Below are 18,993 nucleotides of genomic sequence, written 5' to 3' on the forward strand. Positions count from 1 at the left end.
ACAAAGAAGTATGCCATCAGGCCTGCGCTATGGTACAGGAATGCCATCAGACCATGAACTCTTCCTAAATTCTCAGCTCTAAGTGCTGAAAGATAGTGTCATGTGTCTAGGCATGTGTTTTGTCGGGTTTACGCCAAGACACACCTAACTTGAACAAGCATAAGCTGCAACAAAACTATTAGAATTGTGGAACTAATCCACCAAAGCACTTATCCCCACGTTTCATCAGATACATACATTTTACTTAGTTTAGCATATACAAGTGCTTTGTTAGAAAGGATGTAAAGTTAAACACATATTTAGGTGAACTGGGACTTAAAAAATAACAGGCAGAGAGGCATATGCCAGCACTGGGAATGCTAGCTATTATTCTGTGAGAAGTATTTTAGTAGGGATATTTTATTGCAGGCACAGGGAAGAGCTGTTCTTTTCAGTAGCACAAGCACCTATAAATGGTACAAAATATCGTATCTTTTTGTTCCAAACCAGGTGAGTATAAGACAGCTCCATTGTCAATTGCTTCAGGATGGGCAAAAATTCTTATCCTAGTGGCAGCCCCAATAAAAACTAAAACAGTATTAAAAATCAAACTTCACCCCTCAAAACTTATGCAGAATAAAGTCACTGACCAGAACTATAATATTAAAACAATCTGTGCATGGCTAATAAGAGTACATAAAAATAACAGAGAAAAATCCTGTCTTTATAAACCTGTRATTTTTTTTTGAAGTCACATATGATTGAAAGTGAAGATCCTGTGGCATTAGCATTTTAGGCAGAATTCCCTCTCCACTGATGTCTACTGAGAACACTACTTCAAAATAATTAAAGGCCCAGCACCATCATCCAAGATAAATACAAAGCAGTCTTCAAAGTCCATCCCTTGAGAAGGGGCACATTTTGTGATTCCATAAAAGAAACAATAAATAACACTAGAGACTCCGACCTTTATTTCACAGCTAAAACCTAAATATCCAATGAAGTTTTTAAGTTTCAGGGAGCAGAGGAAACCAAGCTGGCCTGAACAAGGGTGGGACTGTTCACACTCCCTGTAAACAGAGGATACACAAATAACAGACAGTGTTACGTAAAACCACAGGAGTGTCAGATCATGTCATTTTTGTTTTTAGCTGGTTTGCTTCCAACTTACTTCTCAGATGAGTATTATCTATCAAGAGCAGGAAAGCATGTTTTTCCTTTTATTGTGTGCATCTAATAATACTGTTCTTCATATGCATAGCAAAAATGGGTCCTAGAACGAGCTCAGGGCATCTAACTTGGGGTTTCCCAGTCCTGATAGAGGAGAAAACATCGACCCCGGCATATGGGGAATGGTGTTTGAAGAAGGGTTAGAACAAAAACACTCTCACACCAGGACAGAGATGCACGCAGATCTGCAGTCCCTGCTCTGACCCTGGCAGTCCCTCGCTCGGCACCAGCACCGCTACGGTCACCACTGCGCCAGGACACCATGGCAGGTGCTCCAGGGACAGCGCCACAGCCACCACGCTGTTCCTGACTATGGACGAGTATGCAGGAAGCTACCTAACACTTCCAGTTGACAGCTATCTTCCTTCAGCAAACGAAAGGGGGGAAAAATGGGAACTTTGCTTCAGTACAGACTTCCAGGGACTTTGGCAACTCCAGTAACAGCAAGATGGTAGACTTAAACCCAGCCTGGCATGAGGGAGCTCAGCATCCCAGTGCCACACCAGGCTTACCTCCATGTGGCTAGGACATTGCCCCGCAGATTAAGAGCAACACACAGGCGGTCTTTGTAGCTTTGGGGGAGATTTCTTTAAACAGTTATAAAATRAAGTGACAACTCCAGCAACTGCACCACAAATGTGAAAGGCTGCAAACCACACTCTGGAGCATGTCTGCACCCCTCACTCAGCCTTGCAAGGGAGAGAAGGAGGTAAAACAAATTCTACTGCAATCTGGGTGTTTGGGGGAGAAGATGATAATTATTAATCATTTAAGTAAACTTCCTGTTAGACTTATTTAGAACAAAATTCAGGGCTGTTTGCTACAGAACTCTGTATCTGGGCTTCGCACCAGTAAATAAACCAAATCCTGTCCTCACCTAAAGAGGGAGAGATGGAGAAAGCAAACGTGGGAGGGAGGTGATTAAATTGTGTTATTAATGACAAAAAAAATCTTTCCAAGAAAGAATAGAATCATTGCCTGAATATCTAACAGAGCATTAATTGTTTGGTTTGTATGTGACTGGCGAAAGCTGGGTGTCAACATGTAATATAATGATGATAATTTCACTTTAACCGGCATTTMTTCCTGAACTGCTGTTCTTCAGGATTACCATTGTAATAAGCACTGAACAAAGCAAAAAAAGGAAAAGGAAAAAAGAAAAAAAAATGAAAAAGAAAGGGAGGAGGAGAAGTAGTATTTTCGTCTTATTATGACATATGTGACTTGGACATACGCTGAGATGAAAAAGGAAAGGCCTCATCTATAAATGTATGCCAAGATTACAGAATAATGGGAAAAAGTGGTCTAGCAGGAAAATCTTAAGCAAAAGTGTGCTAACTGCAGAAGGGTTAACACTGGTAACATACTGTGGCAGAAGATTAAAAAAAAGTTGAGGTTTACTTTAAATTAACCCTTTCCTGTCCATATGCCACTAAGCAGGTACCAACCTAGAAAAATAGTCCACCTAGCAGTAGCGGCCCTTTGAAATTAAAAAGAGGAAAAAAATAATTTCTTTTGTTCAAGTCAGGGCAGCCACAAAAGTCCCAAATCTGTTGGAGATGTCTGAGTGCAGGGATCTCCATGTCGGCACCGCAGTCCGGCCCTTCGCCTCGCCCATGTCATCCGTGCAGTGAACCGAGAGGCATTGCAAGTGGCTGCCAGTCTGCGCCGGCGCTGAGGTCTTGTTCGGGGGAAGGTCGTGGGCTGGAAAGGGTTAATAGAGAAGTTATTATAACAACCGCGCAATACAACCAAGCAAATGCACAGCAACAGCAATAACGCAGCTCCCAGGCAGGAGGCCAACCCCGGGCACGGCGCGGGCAGCAGAGCAGCCGGGGAGCAGGCAGGCGCCGCCGCGCAAGGCTCCCGGCCGGCCCAGGCGACACGCTGGCACGCGGGCGCACGCGGCCACCCCGCTGGCTGAGCCGCTCCGGCGGCAGAAGGGTCCGGCCAGGTGGCTCCCGCCGGGACGGGGCTCCAGGGCCCGGGYGGAGGAGCCCCCAGTGCCTGCCGGGAGCCGTTCCCAGCCGCTCGCCACTGCTCTGGCTTCTTCACAACCAGTCAATCAACCTCCACCTCCGTGACTTCCAYCACTTGCAAGCTTTCTATCTCTTCTACTTGTTGGGTCCGTCTGGCTGAGATAAACTGCTTAAGGATTTCTAATTAAAGCTTGATCTTTTTTATTCAGTATCTCATGGTGGTGAGTTTTACAGGTTAATTTTTCACTATGCCAAAAAATCCCTCAAATTGTTTTTACATGCACTTCTCCATTCCAAACATATTTTTGTCATCTTTCAATTTTGCCTCAGTGCACGTGCCCTCTTCCCCACCCTCTGCAGGCCAGGGATACCTTTCCTTCATCGCGCTAGCTGACCTCRCTTATTTAGTCCTACTCCATTGTTCCTAGTCAATTCACACAAAAAAATCAAACTTCTACTGTCACCTTGTCCAGCCCCAYATTTCCTTAATAACCTTTTCACAGAGACCTTCTCAAAGACTTTCCGAAATGGAAAAGCAGAAGCTCACGCCAATCACTGCTTCTGTCAGCTAACCCTGGGCAAAGAGCAGGCTGCTCCCTCACTGCTCTTTCCAGGACAAGCCAACCTGCAGCCTGACAAAGAAAGAAAATTCTYTCAAAGATAACACAGTCCCCCAGGAACACTCCTTATTTTGCCAGTGAGGATGTCCAAGCTGATGCAGACAGCTCCCTCCAGTCCCAGGAAGCAGGGCTTTTAGCAGGATTAAAAACTGTAAGTAAACAGCCTAACAGTGTAAGTTAAGACCAAAAAAAAAAATCTAAACAGGCTGTTTGCATTTTCTCTCATTCACTATTTCATATATATTTTCCCAGGAAGAGTTGAGAAAAAAATTGACTGCGGTCTTAGCAAAYGCAGGGCTCCATAATTTCTCTCTGATAAACACAGATGATTCTGGAGCATGTCAAATATGCCAAAAAATGGGTGTGAATGTTCAACCTTGTTAAGACTTTTCTTCACATTGTCTTTCTAATGTTCCATAAACTTAAGCAGTGTGGGTTTATTACACTTCATGGAACAAGTTAGATTTGCTTCATTTAACCAACTACAAAATCAGATACCCAACAGGAACTGAATAGCACTGTTGCAAGATCATAGTGATATCAAATTTATGTTAACCTCTAAAATATTTTAAACTAGTCTGAAGTCCCTAATTTAAACTCAAAAATGCTTTAAATGCTGGGTTATAGGATGCCAGACATGTTTGTATTCAAAACATTATCATAACACCATGCAGAGAAACAAATTAGAACCTGGGGACATGATGCCATAGAAGATGCGAGAAGGAACCTTGCCCCAGAGCACTGACTACTACCTGCTTAGCAACCTGCCCCAATTGTGCAGCAATCTGCAAAATCAACACAAACCTACATCACAAATCTCAGCTTAGCACACTGGCAGTGTTTTTGTTCGAATGTCTATAGGATATCATTACTTACCACTGTAATACAGAATCAAAATATCAGTTGGTCAAAGATGCTCATGTATTTTAAATCCAAAATGGATTACAGTATCCTGTAATTGGCTAGTTTTTTTATCAGCCAGTTTCGATAAACAAACAGCAGAGTCGAAGCACAGGAAAGAATTCTCCACATAACCAAATGCAYGCTTTCAGCCAGCAAAGACTGCATTAGCACATCCTTTCTTTGGTCAAGCACTGGTAACTTTTATTCTTTTTTCCTGTTACCTGCTCAGCCTCAACACATCTTGGACCTTCTCCCTTCCCTGCATAGTCCGCTGCTGCCTCTCTGAAGAATAACAAGTGTTTTTACCCCCCTGGACGTGCCTTTCAGCCCTGGCTGTTAACACATCGCTGACACGTCCTTGCTGTGGAGCCCGTCCACTTGCAGCCTTCTGCATGCGCAGCAGCAGGCACCGCTCCACAGCCACTGCCGCTGCCAGGCAGGGAACAGCAGACACGACTCCAGGTACATTATTAACAGCTCTATTAGTGCAGAACAGTGTATCCAAAGCTGAGCTTACAACGCCACTTCAGGAAAATCATAGGGCAGAGGAAGACTCCCTAAATACATAGCTTTTTAAATGAATGTTGATTGTAAATATACCTGCAGAAGTTTATAAAATACGTAAAAATCTGAATTAAATTACAAAGAATTGAAAAAGAAAAATGTTTTTCTCATTTGTATTTGTTCATGTCCTTTACCATGCACATAGTACCTATTTTTTTCCCCCTCTTAGGTCTCCCTTAAACTACAGGACATGCTGGTCTCAGTACAGGAAAAGCCAGCGCCGTTAGATTAGTCTTTGTGACAGCAGCGTTCTTCCTTTGTTGCAGAAAAAGAGGAAAGAGTCCTGCTCATGAACCGCTGTCACAAGAGGCCAAGGATATCTGTGGCGTTTAGGCAAGAAGCGTTCACTGTAGAATGTTGAGACCAGCATTTGAGCCGAGAGCGCAGGGATGTTTACAGATGTGGCACAGAAAGAACATTCTCAGACCAAGATCTAGCAACAGGCTGTGTGTCTCCAAGCTCTCCGCTTTGATCAAATCGGGAGCTTCTGCCTGCACAAGCCCGAAACCTTTGGGCACTGGCAGCGCTGTCTGCACCAGTCGTTCAGATGCCAACAACACCCATAAAGGATCAGGTCCTCAGCCAATAATTAACTTAGGATGTTTGTATGCCACAAGCATCTAAAGAATACAAAATTAGGCTTCTTTACTGGTAAACCTGTGAACCAGTTTTAAAGTATTTGCTGAGGATAAATAAAGGAATTGAGGCAAAATATATCCCACAGGGATTACCAGTATTTGTTGGCCCCAGAGGAAAATTCAGGTAAATGAGGTAAGCAGGACCTGATCCTAAATTTGTGAATTAACACTGACCATCACTGTCCACATAATACCTAACTCAACAGCATTGTGCAGGAGCTCAAGTTGTCTTGCTCTATTGTTAAGAGCACAAAATATGATGCATTCAAACCCAGGAAAGAAAAGGAAGAAGAAGAGAGCTTGCAGTATGGCTTGCATTAGCACAAGTTGTTTCAAAGGCAATTTGGAGGAAAATATTCATTGCTATTTATTTTTTTCAGTCATTTCTGTCTTGACAAAGCTTTTCTGAGGGAATGCTTCATATTTAAAAATGAAAGTTGCTCTGTTCCACTTGGTAAGAATCATATTGTTAAACACGAGAACCTCTGTCTGATGCTTGTCCAAAACAGGAACAATCTCTCAGCAGATCCGTTTTACCAACCTTCCTCGGTATTTTACTGCCTCATTCAAACTAACAATGCSAGAGCACCTGCTTTATGCAATACACACTCACTCCTGAGGGGTATTGTTAGCAGAGACTGATGGGACTCAGTAGGTTAAAATTAGTCAGATAAAGCAAGATGGTGTCATCACTTCTTTGCCTTGCAGTTGCCAGGTTTCACATAAATCATTGTCAGTCATGAAGTACATGTAATTTTTTTTGAAAGCAAGGAATTTTAAAACAAATTATGTCTAAATTGCAAAGCTGCCTCTATTAGCAACTACTGCAAGAAAGCTGTAAATGTTATTAGTAAAAGCAAYACCCTTCTCACAAGAGCCATCTTCYCCACCAAAGATCTAGAGATGGTCTGGGTGGGGATTTCCTGTCCCAATTGAAGGATGTGACAGAACAGAACCTGGGAGAGAGGCTAGTGAAATTATTCAGTTTGCATGATGTGCCATTTGAAAATGGATAACTGTTGCTGGCCAATGCTGAAGTAGAGATAAAAGCTAAAACATTTTATGTAAGCACAGCATGTTCAGAGAGAAGRCGTGAAACTCAAAGCAATAGACTGACCAAAGACCAAAAGGAGTCTGGAAATGGCCTGGCCATCACAGTATTCTCACAACAAAAAGCTGCGATTAGTGCAAGGCCTTGTCATGGCAGCCTCTACTGTCTCCTTTATACAAATCAATACTGGATTTATTAAGCCAACCCTCATGAATTACCTATTTTTCCCACTGCTTCCTTACTTTGACTCCAATTACATTTATTCTTTTACAGAGCATTTCCCTSAATGCCTGGTTGGTGGGCAGTCCTTTCCGTCTAGGGAAGGCAGTTGTCTTCAGAGCAAAAACAGTCCAGCTGCCTGCGAGTGCAGCACGGTTTCTCCGACGCATCCGTTCTCTCCTTGCTCAGGTGGCGGCAGCACGTTCTCACACAGAGCAATGGAGAGTCATGATAGTTCTGAAAGCCAGTTACTGCAAATACCAAGTTTAAATTTCCAGCACTGGAAACAATTTCTTCCTTTTATCTTGATTATAATATCCTATCCTAACCATTATTCCGTGCATAGCAACAAACCATACTCCGTATTTCAGAGGAAGATAAAAACAAGCAAAAACCCACAACTATGTATCTCAGCCAACTGTGCAAAATTGCTCACAGCAGAGAAAATTCCTGCAATAATCACTGAATGGCCTGGAAGTTAACATGAGGGTTGATTAATATTATTAGCTCAGCTTGTGCACAGGCATTTCCAAAAGCCAGCCACAACATCTGGAAGAGTTGGGTGACTATGGCAAAAAAATATTTGCAAACATTCATTTGAACATTAAAGTGAATTAAGTCTGACCATTTTCGCACCCTTCATGTGCTTGTGTACAGCCAATATTCTAGCAAATTTGTTTACTGCTGTTTAAACTGTATATTTTAGGTAAATATTTCAAAATTTTCTCTGAATAGTTTYGTATCATTCATCAGTAACAGTAACACACAGAAGAAAGTATAAGAATTTTATCAACCAGTCAAGACAAAAATACCATCCTTCTCTCTTTACAGAGGAGTATGCATGCACATACATTTTCACATTCCCAAAAGACTTAAAAGGTATTTATTTAGTACTAAAGTTTGCTTTTGGGCAAAAGCTATACYTCAAGCTTTTGAACCAGCCTACCCACATTTCAATGAACACATTTCAATCTTTAAGTTCCTCAAAATAAACAAACAAACAGAGCACAGTAGAGACTCTCTGGCCCAGCCTTTCTCCCATGCCCCTGTATCCTCTTGCTACGACCTTACACATTTAAGAAGCCGCTCTTTCGTTCTGCTCTATTTTGCAAAGGCATGCATGCATTCAGCAAATAAAAGGTTGCTGTTTGTTTGTTTACACAGTATTAATGAAGGCACTGCAACTAACACAGGACAGAACCCAAGGGGAGGCAAGGCAATGTGCTGCTTTCACAGGCATCCGGTGTCCAAAGGTAAGATACAGGGAGAAGACACAGAACTCTTCTCAACCAATAAATTCAATACCAACACTTCACACTGATTTTTCACCTCAGTCAAAAAAAAATACATATATATTTTTAGTGAGATTAGATCCTGACAGTCTCCTTATTCCTGAAGTCACCAAGTACGCATACTTTCAGTCAACCTTTCTTCTCGCTATCTTTTTACTTAGTCCTTACCAAGCTGCTCTGAAAAATCTTCTCCCTCACGTAACATCTTCATATGTACTTTTAAAAGAGAAATGTGTTCTCTTAATTGTGATGACCCCAAACAACATTATACAAACCAAGATGTGTCCTGATTTTTACGTAAACTGATCTCACTACAGTCAAGTTCACCTGTTACACTATAATGTATTACATGCATCATCTCACAGGAGACGAGATTAATTCGGGAAGGTACAGTGTGCAGCCAAGCAACAGGAGATGCCACACAGAGGCAACAGGAGTTTACACTACCCTTCAGGTGCTGCTCCTGTCATTTCTCTAATTTTTGCCAAAAACAGCAGCAACAGAAGAAACAGGAGACACTGACGGGCAGGGAGCAAGAGTGCGCAGTTACAGTCTGGTGAAGGTCTGGTTTGCAATGGGTTCCACTCCGCACTTCAGCGTTACTGTAAGATTGAAGTGACAAACAGGAGGTGAAGATCCCTGGAACGGCTAGTTGCCTTAGGGCTTGTCCCTTACACTTCTTCACCGGCTCTGACAAAGCCCCGGCTGCAGCGTCGCGCTGCCCCAGAGTCCCATCCACCCCGCTCAGCATGGGCCCCTCACGCCGCCGCCCGCCCTCAATGACCACTCGAGCGTAAAGCTCCTGGCTTGCTACTGATCTGGGTAAAACTAAATCAGATGATTTGGCCAAAAACACTGTATTCCCTGATCAGAGATCAGTTTCCCCTCTACCATCTGATAACCACTCTTAAAGCATGCATTAATAGGTTTCTGCTCACTCTGAGCCCGTTAAGTAGGGGCCAAGCTACCATAAGAGGGAATAGATTTGAGTAATGATCTCTTATGAGGCAGCAAACCTACATATAGTGTTTAAAATTATTCCCTTAGGACAAGATGTTTTTCACCAAATCTCCCACATGACAGTTTGACATATTGGTTCAGGCACATAGCTCTGCATTTGTACACACTACAAAATCATCTTTTTCAGTTTTGAAGAAAAATAAGGTCTGAAAACATTTCATGTTTCTCTGCACACTGGACCTGGTCGCCACAGATTAATTTACTCCTAAAATGCTATTTTTTAAACACAACTAGTGCATTTGTGTTTATAAACAAATGAACCATCTCCTCCCTCACCACTGTAGCACTGGGATAAAGGTATTTTTCTGAGCTTGGAGTGTAAGTAAGCGCACATTGCATTAATTTGGAAATACAAAGAAATAAATCACCTGCCACTTATTTACTCTATAAAACTTGCACTACTTTCCATTTTCTTCCTCTCTGGCATCCTGTACCCCTGCTTTGGACTGGCTAATCTGTCTCTTCTGACGACTGTCTTTGGCTCTGGGTCCTGTACAGTACCAAGCACTCTGCTGGCGCCTAATGAAAAGCTTAATCTGCTCCATTACTGAAACCTTCTTGTCTGATTTTATTCCTTCATTTATTTTGTGTAACTTGTGCAATTTTTAAAGCCCATAAAATGCCTAAAGATGTTACCTTCCTGAAGAAAATTAAACAAAAAGACAAAATTTTATGCAGTTATTAAGATGAACAGATAAAGTCTATGACTCCTAATGATGAGTACAATTTAAGAGGGGAATAGGAGAGCCCCCTCTTTGCTGACCAGGAGTGGCATGCATAGATGTCTCAGTTCCAGAGTACTGGTCACATCTCATTCATTAACATTTCAAGAAGTCATTTGGCTTGGGCAGCCCATAGATTTATTGCAGAGATCCAGCCTCAGAATTTTTATAACCAGCAGGGCTACACTATAAAAGCCTTTCCTCACAAAGGACGGAAGGCTCTTTAGTGAAAAACGTGTGCACAACACTGAGCACTGTCCCACACCACCAATATATCCTGCAAGCCAGAACCGAGAGCTTTGCTCATTAAAGCACTTGACTTTGCTGCATATAGACAAGACATCACTCACCTAAAAGGAAAAGAAAGGAAAGGAAAGGTTGCCACTGCTCACTCGGCCTGGGAACACGGCCCATTTAGCCTTAATGTTGAGTCAGTGCCCACCCCTCCATCAGCCCATCAGGTCTGGCAGTGTCCTCCAATCCTCACAGCCTCTTCCTCCACAGAAAGGATGATTAATTGGAGGTGCCTCCGACTCTAAAGGGAGCATGTATCAGACCATGTTGCAAAGATGTTTATTTTGCTTTAAGTGGTCTCAGAGCTGGCATGGGGCTCTATCAGCACTCACTGCTTGCACAGAATTTAGATAACAGGAGACACAGAATGCTTGCTGTGAATATACATTTTTCTTTTTTCCTCCCTTGACCTCCTTTCATGCTCATGTTTTCACCAGCAGCCATGGAAGGATGAGGGTACCACAACAGGGAGGCACCCCAAATCCATGGCAGCATTAGGGAGACATTGCTGATTCTTTCACTGAGGGCGGGAGGGTTGCAGTGAGAATGCAATTTCCTACTCTAGGGCTCCAGTGGAAAACTTGGGGTGGATATTGCTTGAACAAAAACTCAGATTGCCAGCCACATGGCAGTGTCTGAAGTAACTGGTGAAAATACCATTAAGAAAAAAAATTATTAACCCAAACAGTGGAAAAGGCAGCAATAAGCTTACACATAACGTGACCTTGAAGATGCAGAATGAAGGATGTATGGATGAGGAAAAAGACATTGCAATTTTAAAAAATGTGTTCTTTCCATCAAGGTGGGAGAAGGGTAAGAGAAAGAGGGAAAACAGAATTCCCCATTTTGCTTCCCACTTGCCAGTGGAAGAGGAACATACAGTCCATGGTTTTACGGGAAAGCATGAAACTGTCTACAACTTTTTATTTCTCTGGAAGCTATTATTAATTTACTTCTTTCCAACTATATGACTGAGAAGAAGCAGAAGTCCTGTGTCAGACTGGAGAAACCTCAAGTCCAGCAGAAAAATCACTACGTACCTTGGGGTAAGACCAGTTTCTTTTCTCTGTTAGATGGATATGGGAGGGAGTAAGGGAAAAGGGGGGCAGTGGATTGTTTTTAACTGATATCCTTCCCTATTTTGGCTACTTCCAGTTCCTCTTTTCAATTTAACACATTAACTGGTTTACTGCAAAATATACAAACCACACAGTGAAGTWCTGTCTGCCTCCCTTTTAAAGAGGTTGATTTACAGGATTTTAGTTCGCACATAATAAAAGACTTCTTGCAAACCAGGTCCTATCACAAACTACAGTGCTGAGGTACTGCCCTCTGCTAGCCTAGTGCTGCCTTCCCCTGAGCAGACAAATCATGGCTAATGCGTATCAGTGAAAGCTGAACCCCCGACAGCCAGACTTTCACCTGCGATCTGAACTGCTCCAAGCACAGGGCTTCCACACACGTAGTCTGCGCTCCCAGCACCACTGCCAGCACTGTCCTCATGSAAGTCCTCTGCATAGTTAGAATCTGCTTCCATACCCACACGAGAAAAACTTGCTTAAAACAACAAACCAAACCAATGGCCATCAACATTCAAATTATTTTTGGACAGTTCCAAAAGAAAACAAATTGCAGTCTGCAAATTACAACTTGACTCATTATAGTTGGTTCAACTCTCTTCACATTTATACGATACCAGTCGGAAGATAGTAAATCCACYGGGAACTCTGAATTATTTTCCAGGGCCTCAATTCATGACAAAACTGAAAGTCATCCTGTTCTTCTCTCTTCTCCATCGATCCACCAGGCCGAGACTTTCTCCATGACCAGATTTGAGGAGGTATGCATAAAACACTTCACAAACATCATATTTGCAAGAAAACAGATTCTGTTCTCTAAACCAATAAAATACTTGCCAATCAAGAAAGACTGCTATTCAAAAGAGAGAGACATTTRTGAGCTGTACAGCTCATCCAGGTAAATACCTGATAGGTACTGGTGCATTCTCAACCAGTTTTGGCAAGCAATATTTCACACAGTTCTGTCTTACTTGTTGTCCAGTGCCTCTCAGGAACACAGCTCCACAACGGGTACAAAGAGTGCACAGGATCAACAACAAAACAGAAATCGTATGCATGCCTCAGCGGCAGGTCTCAGAAAAGGCAATCAAGCCTAGCATTTTTGCTCCTCTTGGAAAGGAGTTCATTGCTTAACCCCCTTCCTTCATCCTCAGCTCCCTCAAATTTGCATTCTGACCTAGGGTTAGGGAAAAAGGTTGCAGCTTCTCCTAATCTTCTTCCCAAAGGACTGCAATTTTTTTCAGCCATCTCTCTGTCTCTGCATGCAGCATGTAACGTGGAAAGGAAAGTCCACAGTAGGAGCGCATATTGGCTGACTGATCTCATGTTTTATCTACTGTTGGCGTACTTCACTCACTTGCACTAACAAAATGCTTTGAGCCTATTTTCACCAAGGATAACAACCCATGCAACCATGATGAGTAAGGAATTACTGCTTTTTGTGCCCAATAGTTTCAATCTTGTTTCATATGCATGCAAATTATCACATGGCAACTTTATGAACAACTCTATTCATGTGAAATCCATCTCTTGATATTCAGCATGCATGAGCAAATCAAAAGTTTTTCATGAAATTCAAAGTGGAATTTTTTGACTCCACAGAAGTCATATGAAATTGTTAAATGTGAGTTCATTTAACGAAAACCAATTCCTGGGTATTGTTTAGTACTATTTCAGAACAGGCCAAAACTGAAAGAAACTCTGCTTAAACATTCTGTATTAAATTGCCACCTTGACATTTAACAAGGAGCTAAGTCGATTAATGGTGACTAATACCTGCAATTTCTGTGCACTGGATTACCTCACAGATCTGCCCTCTCTAGGAGGCACATACCAACTGGCCACCACTAGCCAATGCTCCTGAGAGCTCACTGTCCGTCACAGAAAAGCTTTAAGAGCATAAAGCTCTTTAAGAGCACAGAAGAGCATCTTGGTGGTATCTTGGGCTATGGCCTGAAATCAGTTTTTATCAATTCATAAGCTGGTTTTACAATTATGAAGTCACTTTCTAATGCATGTTAAATAATGAAAAACGGCTCTGAGGTTGGCCTGAGCTTTGCTCTGCTGGCTACACCATCACCGCTAACTTGAATCTTAGCCAGAAGATGGTAACTGAAAAAGCAGTATTTACTTTAACGGTCAAATTCATTCTGTACCAGTTGTATAATTTTAGTAAGCCTTGCTGCAGCTCATTTCTTTTTGAGGACACACAGGTCAAAAGTACTAATATTACCTTGAGCCTAATGTGGGTTTCAATACACAGAATAAGCCTCCAAAATAGCATCAAAATGCCCACTCACACTGGCAAGAAAAGTGGGTGTATTAATGGAGTTTGCAAAGGCAGTGAATAGATGGTGATTATGCACAGAGCGAAACAGAGAAAGAAACATGTAAATTCCAGCTTTCTCTCATCAGATTTGTGCAACAGCTTCTACATAATTGCTGGGAAAAAATAGAAAAGACAACACTAAGTAGGATATTTAAGCCCTGCATATCATACATGAAAATCTCTATTTTCCTTAAATGAAGTGAAAGGAAAAGATTCTCTTCAAAGAACTTTGTTTGTAGTAGCTTAGTTTCACGAGGAAAATTAAATGAGCACTTGTTAGCCCAGTGTTAAGAATGAATTTGTCTCTCAAATATTATCAGTCTCTTGTGAGGAGAAAGCTTTGACACAGTTGGCTGAAACCTTTTATATATTTAGCCATCTATTTCCCAAAGAATTTGGAGGAGCAGTGTCCTCGTAGCCCAAAGCCAGATCTACATCCAGCTTGACTACCAGGGTGGGGGTGTCCAGTCTTCCAGCTACTAAAAGAAGTTCATCTTTCAGTCCCTCCCATTTTCTCCCCAATTCTGCCTGCAGCTCCTGTAGGTGCCTCTGCCATACCTATAATTCACAATTACGAGAACCCATAATACAAAACTGCCACAGGCAAAGTCAGTCATTCCCAGGAGCCTCACACATCTGAGGCTCTTGCACACCAAGAAATGGTGATAATGTACATTAATGCTCTGAGGTAAACCAAGCAAGTTCAAGGATATTTGTGAAAATACAGCCTTAGTTCACAAAAGGCTTACAGTAGGCTAGATGAAACAGCGTCCAGGTTCTTTAGCTAATTTATCTCATCTGTTTATAACATTACATTGAAATACACCCCATTTCTCGTTAGGATACCCCCAACCGCCATTTGTTTTCTCAGAAGGAGTGGTTTATATGAGAGGACCTTGGCAAACTGTATCCCTAAAATCAAAAGTTCAATTCATTTCACTGTTCAAAAGAGTAAGAAAAAAAACTAGTCCAGCGATGTTAGAAAAAAGCCCAAGTGTCTCCCAAATAATCTGCAGAGATGAGTTTTAGAATCAGACACTCCTCAGTCCATTCTGTGCCAATGAACACAAAATGCATGGATGTGACTCTCCAAAACTGGCRGTTTTCAAAACATGATTTACAAATTCCTGGTAGCTTATGGACAATTTCTAAAGAGTCTAAGTAAAAAAAAAAAAAAAAAAAAAAAAAAAAAAAAAGGCAGACTTGTCAAGAAGCCAAAGTTTGCTAAAGAAGGGTCAAAATCAGTGCTGGAAAACATTTAGGTGTTTGCAAATCAAATTGAGATCTGATGCTATAGACCCAAAAGGCACTTTCTGCGTCAGTTTTTGTCAGGCCTTTTCTGCTACAAAAAAATCCCAAATTTTACTGTACCTAATATTTGATTTTGGCTGCAAAAACAGATGGAAACATTCTTACCAAATAATGGATTCAGCCCATTCAGAAACATCCCATAAAGCAGTAGAAGAAAGGTGAGATGAGTCAGCTGGAGGTCATAAATCTGATGGAGGCCTAGGGTTTTTGTTTGCACAGAGTGTTTTTAAATTAAATCTATTTAAAGGAAAACCAACAAAACCTCAGAAGGAAATATGCAACCATGCGAAGGAGGACTAGCAGTTGGGGAAATTCATCTTAAAAAAAAAAATTAAACATCTAGCTTTGTTAGGTAAGTCTGTAAGTGTCATTGCCAGGATAAGTAAAAAAACATCTTTTTCTTCCGATTGTCGTATCACTGTGGAGAATCTTCATGAAATTCTCAGAATAGCAACGAATCAGGAGCAAACAGCTGTTCAAGCAAGAAAGTCATGGATAGACAGACTTTCACTGCTTCAACTAAAAATTAACTCTGAAGTTTCAAAGGCCAGTAAATCAGCAACGGGTCAGTAAAACACAGTATGGATAGTCTCATCTTCAAACTAAAAGCTAAAACATGGGCCCACGCTCACATTCTAGCCATATACTCTTATGAGTATATTACCCACAACAATTTCAGTATCACTGGAAAATGAAGTAATGACAATTAACTTGTCGCTTCATGCTAGCAGTCGTGTAGGAGCTACTTTACAGTAATCAGGGACGAGAACCCCAGAAGTATCAACTTCCACTTGGTAAATGTACACGAGCACCTGGGAGAAGACAGGGGAGTAAGCAGCATTGGAACACAGTAGTACTGACACATCAAACCACAATGTGTTTCTGGAAATCCCACCGTGAGGAGGAGTCTATACAGGAGTAGTAGGTAAGAAATTATAATTTGTTTCTCTCCTATATGCAAATGTAGCTCTCTGTTTAAGATTGCTATTAATCTGGCCTGAGATTTGGACTGATTTTGGTTTTACCTTAGCAGTGCTTACAAACATTCACACAAAGATGAAAATAGGAGCTAGTTTCTAGATTACACAAATTTATTTACACACAGTCTACCAAGTAAGGCACTAAGATGCAGAATTGTCCAGTTTAAGTGTGGATTTGTATATATGAACCCTGAAGTTCACTTTAACATCTCTCACAAAGGCTGAGCTGGGATCTAACATCTCACTACTTTTCATTAACTAAGCTAACAGGGGAGTGCTGGAGGAAGATAATTTTAAAGCAAATACTGCATATAAACAGCACTAAGTGACAGAAGCACAAAACACTCCTCTGTGAGGATACACAAAGAAAGCAGAGATTACTTCACTGCTCCTCACCGAGCTGAGGCCTCGCAGAGATACAGCACAAGTGGTGATGGGGATAACAAGATACATCTCTGCAGTCCTGACATGCTCTAGACATGGCAGGGAGCCATTCACAGATGAATGTTAGCACAAATGGCCTTATTCTTTTGGACATAAATGATACCATTAACTAACTTGCAGAAGTTAAAACAGAGAACATTGCTTTGGCATATTTATCACCACTACAAAAAGTAGTTCTGTAGTACAGAATAATTTCATAGGTGTGGCCTAATTAGACCACAGCTAAACAAACTTCCCATACATGCACTCAGACCATATGTGCAAGAAGCTAAAGGCTTAGGGAYACCATCACAAAATCAGTAGCAAACCAGCTAGCCCAAGAACCTCACCCCTGCACTTCGTGAAGGAACTCTGCTCCCAAATGTAACTCTGACTCAGCAGTTAGGACACCCTGCATCTGTGTCATTTCACACCCTCCTACGCTGTGCCTTGTAGAAGGGTCTACTAGTTCTATATATGCGAGTTCCGAATAAATTTATCCCAACATAAATAAAGATAAATATGAAGAAGCTACTAAGTAACTGCATAAGGACTGCCTTGTACTATCACTCTTAACGGTTTCAAGTAGGGCACTGTTCGCACTTTCATTGCTCTAGCAAACTAGGGACCACTTAGATCTTAAGCAGCCCAGTTCCCTCCAGCGATACAACTGCAGAGAAGCCACCAGACAAACAAAACAAMCTCCACACCAGAGCTGACTCATATGGGATGAGATGTGGGTAGTATATGACCCAYACAACTAAAACTCCCACAAACTCCAACAAGCCACCCCTTGACCATCAGCTAGGACTTTTGCACATTTAAACCACTACACTACATGCATCTTCAGGCATGTTTATTAGCAAGATGCTAACTGAATAGGCCCAACATCAAAACTACTTATTCTGAAGTCTAGAGCTTCAAGGACAGTTTAGACGTCTTTTAAGCAGTAAACTCTAAGCCATGCCTCTACTTTAAACAGTGTCTTCAAACAGTAGCATTATGTCCTTCGTGGATGAATGCTTTGTTTACCAAAAAATGAACAGAGAAATACAGACATTCATAATAGCATCACAACAAATTATTCTATATTCTTTCCCTCTCAGAGGTTTAGATCCATGCAGCCTCATCTTCCAGATGCCCAAATGCCAAGATAGATAAAATTTTAGGCCCTCTGGTCTTAAGTACGAGGGTAAACAAAAGCCAAAGCACCCGGCACCAATGAGACTACAAGGATATATGCACAGCACGGACGAAACCAAGTTTTGAACATAGCCATCATGACTCGGTGATGGCTACAACTCAGATTCTTCAGGTCTTCCTCAGCAGAAAGGCATCTGTGCTGGAAAGAGTTAATCTTCCCTGGAACGCATCTCAGATTTCTCAGAAAGTCAAAGACTGCGGCTGAAGCTGGGCTGACTGCTCCCTGCCTGCCTGCAGTCTGACCCCTGACATTTCCACTCTGCTTCTCACTGGCGTAGAAAACTTAACCATACACAAACAAACAGGTTGGGAGGACAGATACATGGAAGACAGGAGGAGGAGAAAGGAAAGATTTCTCAGATTTCTTTTAATAATGATTAAATAAAAACAGCCACCACCAGCCATGGGTGAGAGGCTGGTGTTTATCAGTAAAGCCCTGAAGTCTACAGCAAGACATGGCTGTTTAATTAATCCTGAAAGGGTCCCTTCCCCCTTCGCCTTCCTAGGAAGGTTTGGAGGATCCACAAGTTTAAAGATACAGTGGGTCTTTTTTGCWTTTTCCTTACAAAACACAAGGGAACAAAGTGCCAGTTCAAAAACGTTACTAGGATTTACAAACTCCACAGTGAAGAATTTAATCAAGCGAATTTAAACAGGCAAACCTTAATTTAGAGGTTATCTTTTGATTTATTTGTATTCACCCCACTGCAGAAACCTACACATGAAGCAATGTATTTTTACAGCGAGCTACTGTAAGTGCACACAAAGACATAATCACAGCCACAGGGACCTGCAGATACTGCTTGGGGTTTGGCTCTCTTGAGTTTTCACAGAATATCCATTTCCCGAGGGATAAATCTGTTCAGTGCTTGATGCAGCTCTACCACCCCGATTTTCTTCCAGTTTTCTCTGATACTCCCCACCACCGCGGTGGCACCAGACTCACTCAGGGATGAAAGAGATCACAGGCACACGCGGGCCTCGACGGGCTGCGCCCCAGCTCCCGCCCGACCGCTCTCGCTTTGCCCCGGAGGGCCTGCGAGGGACTCCCAGCTCCCGGGGCCCCCGCCCCTTGGATTCCGCTCCGACTGCTCCCCGGGGCCGAGCGCTGCCTCCGAAGCCTTCGCCCGCGGGCAGCCACAAAGCGGGCTCGTTTC

The 18,993-nt window shown here is 42.1% G+C and overlaps 1 protein-coding gene across 1 annotated transcript in view; it reads right to left on the reverse strand.

The window, feature by feature from the left end:
* Positions 1–927: 927 nt before the first annotated feature.
* MN1 (MN1 proto-oncogene, transcriptional regulator) overlaps positions 928–18,993 on the reverse strand; it is a 39,018-nt gene continuing 20,952 nt past the window's right edge. The window contains exon 3 of the mRNA XM_085309719.1: positions 928–2,913. Within this exon, the coding sequence (XP_085165845.1) occupies positions 2,729–2,913 (185 nt within the window). The 3' untranslated portion in view covers positions 928–2,728. The remainder of the gene's footprint in view (positions 2,914–18,993) is intronic.

Source organism: Rhea americana, unplaced genomic scaffold (assembly GCF_003343005.1).
Source record: "Rhea americana isolate MKP2758 unplaced genomic scaffold, rheAme1 scaffold_301, whole genome shotgun sequence".
Lineage (NCBI taxonomy): Eukaryota > Metazoa > Chordata > Aves > Rheiformes > Rheidae > Rhea > Rhea americana.